Source organism: Primulina huaijiensis, chromosome 12, assembly GCF_012295235.1.
Source record: "Primulina huaijiensis isolate GDHJ02 chromosome 12, ASM1229523v2, whole genome shotgun sequence".
Lineage (NCBI taxonomy): Eukaryota > Viridiplantae > Streptophyta > Magnoliopsida > Lamiales > Gesneriaceae > Primulina > Primulina huaijiensis.
Genome location: NC_133317.1, coordinates 5424885 through 5430845, shown reverse-complemented (window position 1 = coordinate 5430845; position 5961 = coordinate 5424885). Strand labels below are relative to the sequence as shown.

General features: G+C 28.0%; 1 protein-coding gene across 2 annotated transcripts; it reads right to left on the bottom strand.

The window, feature by feature from the left end:
- Positions 1-2190: 2190 nt before the first annotated feature.
- On the bottom strand, positions 2191-4377 carry LOC140990317 (protein TIFY 9-like). Of its 2 annotated transcripts, XM_073459939.1 has the most exons (7): positions 4195-4377; positions 3927-4098; positions 3716-3809; positions 3513-3618; positions 3359-3416; positions 3090-3130; positions 2191-2586 (listed from the first exon to the last, which is right to left on the bottom strand). In XM_073459939.1, the coding sequence occupies exons 1-6, from the start codon at positions 4280-4282 to the stop codon at positions 3115-3117; spliced, it is 534 nt and encodes a 177-aa protein (XP_073316040.1). In that variant the 5' UTR covers positions 4283-4377; the 3' UTR covers positions 2191-2586; positions 3090-3114. The 2 variants fall into 2 exon arrangements, with proteins under 2 accessions (XP_073316040.1, XP_073316039.1); XM_073459938.1 differs by lacking the exon at positions 3090-3130 and having other exon boundaries at positions 2196-2586.
- Between the last annotated feature and the right edge of the window lie 1584 nt (positions 4378-5961).

The window sequence follows — 5961 nt, the reverse complement described above, 5'->3', positions numbered from 1 at the left end:
TACAGAAAGACGTAATTTGCGAAACAGAGAATGAGATCCGACCCCATAAAAAAAATTTATTTTTAATAATAAAAATACATAGACGAAAATTTTGAAAAGAGGTAACTAGAGATTCTCGTAATTTTATATTTATGAGATGAGTCGATCTGATGCATATCTAAATTATAAAATAATATTTTTTTCAGTAAAAAAATCGAAAAGAAATTTGAAAGCTGGTAATAAACTGAAAAATATGAACAAATATCTATATTTTTATATTATTATATTATTAAATTTGATAACTTGAGAGTAATTAACTTTTTGTGTTATTGTTTGTTTTGATAATTATATATATTAATGAAGTGTTAAGAAACTAATGTAAGTTTATGCAGTCTAGCAGATAGAGGTTTTGTTTTTTAGGCATGAAGTTGTAGGTTCAATTCCTACTTGGTTTTTTTATTCCTTTCTTTTTTCTATTTATTTTTTAAATTCATATATCAAAATTATAGTGTAGTCAATATTTCTTATAATTACGTTTTGATCTTCATTAAATCTAAATCAAATTAATTATAAAAAAAACCGTACAAGCACACAAACGCGTGCGTCGATACATTAGTACATATAGTTGTGTTGTCTTCCTCCGGTACTTCCGCCTTGCTTTTGTTCAGTCCTCCTAGCAGCTGATGCAGGTTTTTGCACGATCTTGTAAGTGGCGTAGTGGCTCATATACAAGCCCGTGAATTGGTCAATTCTCCCATGGTTTAAAGCTTCAGCGGCCCATTTCTAGTTGTCTTAAAGCACCGAAAATATTTCTTATTTTATTGTGTTTTCATTCACATTTTCTTGAGTCAACAATTACAAAATAATATTAATTTTTATTTTTATTTTAAAATAAGATATTAGATTTAATTTATAAAACTCAAAATTTAACGGGATAATTTAGTTCGTGGCAGATTTATTGTTTCTACTTTAATATTATTTATTATTTTTCAATCAATCAATAAAATCCTCCCATGCTCTCATTTTATTTTTATTATTTAACGGGAAATTTATTTTTTTTTTCAAAAAATCGTGATTAAATTAAAAAAATAAAATAAACCACACAGTATATTATGATGCGCTCATTTTATTTTGTCAAAAACCGCACCATGCTGGCCCGCTAACCGCGTGCTTTAATATTTACCTATATGTAAACAACACATTCATTATCTTACTTTAATTTGAAATTATGGTTTTCGATTGGTTAATTTTATTAAATTAATTTCTTATAAACATTATTTTTTTTCTTTTCTTATGTTGGTATTTTTTTTATTTTTGTGCAGCTAAACAGTAATTGAAATAAACAATTTTGTTATTGCTTTCACATCAATTTGAATATATGTTGTAACATTTTGCATTCTAGTTTATTATTCACCAAGAAACCGCAAACTGATCTAAACCATTTTTTCAAAAAAAAAATTAATAATCGACTGCATAGGAAAATTCGGTTTGATTTTTTTTATTAAAAAAAACCACGCAAAGTCGTTCCGTTATCACCCCTAATTATTAGTTAAATAGTGGGATTTAAAAAAACCATTGAATCACATTTAACTAATTTAATTTAATGGCAAGTTGCATTTTAATACCTATAAGTACTTAAATTACTGTTTTATCCTAAAAAAAAAAGTACTTAAATTACTAAAAAAATTACTTGGATTACAAAAATCCAATTATCTAACGGGTGAAAGAATTTACATTTTAGTACCTATAAATACATAAGTTTTGATTATTTGAACTTACACTTGAATCGATCAAATCGACTTGGTCAAATTAGTTCATTTTCTAATTCATGATATCGTCAATTGACTCGATTCAGTTGTGGTTTTTTCCCCCAAACAAACAAAAGGAACAGCCGAGTAATCAATCAAATTTAAGAGATTTTGAATTCGATACATATTTTTGTTCCTTAGTTTAATTAAATTATTTTTTGCTATTTTGGTCCAGATATTCCAATTCTCAAAAACATGTTTCCATTTAATGTCTGTGCTACCAGCATTAATAATTTAACATTTTTTGAAAAACTTGAGAATCGATCGATGTTATCTTTCGATGTGCATTTTATAAACTAACCGGATAACGTAATATCATACAAATCACGTTAGTCAGCTAAACTGTATTGAACAAACCATGTACAACAGACTTATCCAAAAAAATGTTATAAGGAGAAACAAACTTCTTACTACGGATAAAACGCTCACATATTTTTGTAACTCAAACATTCTATTGAGAGAATAATATTCAACAAATATAACAAGCACTGATAAAAACGTACTACCAACTCTCCCATATTAACTGATATACACAACTAATCCATGAAAAAGAGCAGACCATAACTTGACGCAAACAAAAACCTATATGAGTAAATTGCGACGGAGTAAAGTCGTACCCAAAGTAAAGCATAAAAACGTGCTTCCACAAAAGTCGTGACACGCTTCTATGAAACCATGGACCATGACTAAATAATATTAAATTACCGTCCCACCTAAAAGTTCAATTTTCTCGGCGCATTATTTATTCTGCTAACCTCTTCTGCCAGACACGCACCAATACGGGGATTGTTTTACCAGCCTACAATTAATTCGACAAGAAAAAAAAAAGATATAAAATTATCATATTATGTAACAAATAATTTCACTTCAAATCAATTTTATCCACTAGCATTCATCAACTTTAAATGCAAAATAACTCGTATAAGACATAAATTCCTACATCATCTTGTACGTTTCATGCTATATTTGGTGAACTTCACTCGGTGTAACATCTACGGTTAATTTGGAATTGAACCCGACAAAATATATGGGCCTCACACCTAATGTATGGTTAAATAAAATATGATTCAAATTCAATAGACTGTTAGTATTAATTTTGATAGTCATATAGATAAATTAGGATTAAAATCAAGAGCCAATTGAAGAAGATGTTTGGAACCCGTTTTTGTTGGAAGAATACATATATCAATTGCAAAAATAAGTCATTTACTATAGAAAAAATCGTGACAAATAAATAGATAGAGAGATACAGAGAGCTATTATATAAACCAAATCTTCCATAAAAAAAAAAAAAAGACTTACTGCCATGGTGGTACTTGGTGCATGCCTAGTCCAAATTAATGCTGGAATTAATTAATTAATAATAATCAGATTAAATAAAATAGTTTCTTTTACCCATCAATGAATTTGAATTCTATTACTTTAATTATAACTATTCGGAAACTACACGTTTTACACATAACGATCCAATTTATTCTGCCAAAATATTTAAGGATTCGTACGTTTAGATTAAAAAAAAAAAAAAGAAAATAAATCAAACTAGCTTGAATATCGTATGTGTGTGTAGTTACCTCTCTTTGCGTTTCTCAAGAAAGCTCTGCAGTGATTTTCTCCTTGTAATGGGCAAATCTATGTAAACAAGGACCGTTATGAAAATGCCTTTTAATATTCAAAATTTTTAATAATAAAGATTAAAAAGTCTGAATTATTATTACCGAAACATACCATCGTTGAGAGAGTTTAGGAGATATTGTGCAGTCGGTTTAGATTCGGAGGATTCAGCAGATTTATGGAGCCCATATTCCGCAGCAAGTTTCATAATATCTTGTGCCTGAACGCACAGTTCATTCATTTACAAGATATTCTAAAGATTTTGGAAGAAACAAGAAGAAGAAGAAGAAGAAGAAGAAGAAGAAGAAGAACAAAACCTTATGTGGAGACACCTCAAAAACAGAAACCTTTCCGTTGTAGAAAATCGTCATCGGGGCAGTTTCAGTTTTTTCTCCAAACCAAGTACTCAGCCTATACACACCCAAAGGCAACAAAAAAAGGAGAAACAAGGGTTTCATGTTTCATAAACAGTATATTTTGCATAATTAGGAGGTATGTATATGTTGATGCTCGAATTGTTTTGTATACCTTAGAGTGGGATCGCAAACTGGCGACGAAGGGATGTTACGTTGGGCCTCCGACATCGGAGTAGTAGTAGTCGGAGGAATACAAAGCGTTGATTTCATCGCATCCAGACGTCCATTAGCAATCACACTCTTCAGTACCTCTGGATTTATCTTTGATATCAGACCTTGTATTTCTGGAAAACACATACCATATAAATATCAAGAGACACACTGAACTAAATATAGAATATTTGCACACATGAAACTACGAATAGAGATCATATTCGAACCACGAAAGCTGGTTTTTCGCTCGAAAGTGCGAGGATCGGAGCGTTTGCCCGTGTTTAAGAAATCGAGTTCGATGCCCGATTTTGCCATGTATAGTTAGCAAACTGTGTTTGATTCTTTGGTTTGGTTTATCAGAAGTTAAGTCCCAGCGTGTATTTATGGCTATGAATGATGCTGGTGGTGGGGTCTGTCCAGATCTGTCGAGTGAAGTAGTATATAGCAGCACGTAATTCATGAGGACGAGGAACCTAATTTACATTTGCGTATTAGCCAGTTGTGGGGCAATCCTAACCTACTACTCTTACATAATTTGACTCTTTCATTTTGGGATTATCCACTCGATTTTAAGTCCTGTTTTTTTTTAAAAAAATATTAGATTTTATCCTTTGCAAAAAGAATATATAAGAAGAGAGCTTTTAATGTAACTAATATTTAACCCGTGTAATGTACGAGATGATATTACTAAAAATTAGTGAAAAATGAATAGATACTTAAATTGAAAGAAAAATAATATAATTATAAAACTAAAAATAAAAACTATTTTTTCGTTAATTTTAAAAAACTTTCTTAAATACAACGCATGTCGATTAATATTTTTGACTAATAATCACTACCATATATCAAAATTTTATATTGTGTTAGCCTAAAACAATGACATGATGTTTATCGTGTTTAGTGTATTGATGTCGACTGCCAACTTTAATACATATTTAATTCTTTAATTTTCGAGAAGCTATATATTATTATTTTTTAACATGTGATAAAAAAAATATTTTTAAATCACATTCAATAAAATTAATGAGAAATATTTTTTAAAAAAATTTAATAATTTCGTCTAAATTCACATTCATAAACAATTTTGAGAAATATTTCTGATTATTGATGGTATTATACATGTTTATTGAGAGTAATTTAATGTACATTTGAAACTCTTTTGAATTTATCTCTTTTAATTTTCTTGTGATCTTTTATTTGAATTTTTAAGAAGATAATTCAAGATATACAATATATATTTGATTTTGAAAGAAAACTACAATACATCAATTCTTTTAAATTACGGTAATTTTGAAATAATATGCATTTGAGATTAAAAAAAATTTATGATTATTAAATGGTAATTTATTGTCCATTGGAAAACCTTGTTGTAGTGATAACTTTTAACACCCAACCAATTTTATTTTTAGAAAAATTAAATAAACTAATTAAATATTGTATTTCTTTTTTAGTAAGTAATTTGGGCAGGAAATTACTTAAAATAACAAAATGTATTTTTGAATTATTTACCTCATGAGTGATACTGAACATTGCAATCAGTTGTATTTTAAATTTATTTATACAGTTTTAATTAAATTGATTGATATAATCAATGAAATTTTTTTAATATAGTTTACGTTTTCAATAGATNAATTGATTTTGTTATGAAATATTACAGATTATATTAAAATTAGTAACTTTATAGATATTGTTTATACTAATTTACTGTAACAATTTTTAAAACATGATGCTTTTTATATTTAAAATTATGATTGTTGGCAACTTTGGCGAAGACCAAAAAATATCAAGTCTCTTTATTTGGTATAAAGATTTAGGTCGAGACTTTTGACAGTTTTGTTAAATTTCAATTTAACAGTATTCTAAAGAATTTTTCTTCTTTTATGAAAATATAGATGAACATAAATATTTTTCTCGTGTCAAATATAAAAAAAAAATTGTTTGTTTTTTTTACATATGTTAAGAAAAAATGTTATTTTTTCATGTCGAAAGTATTA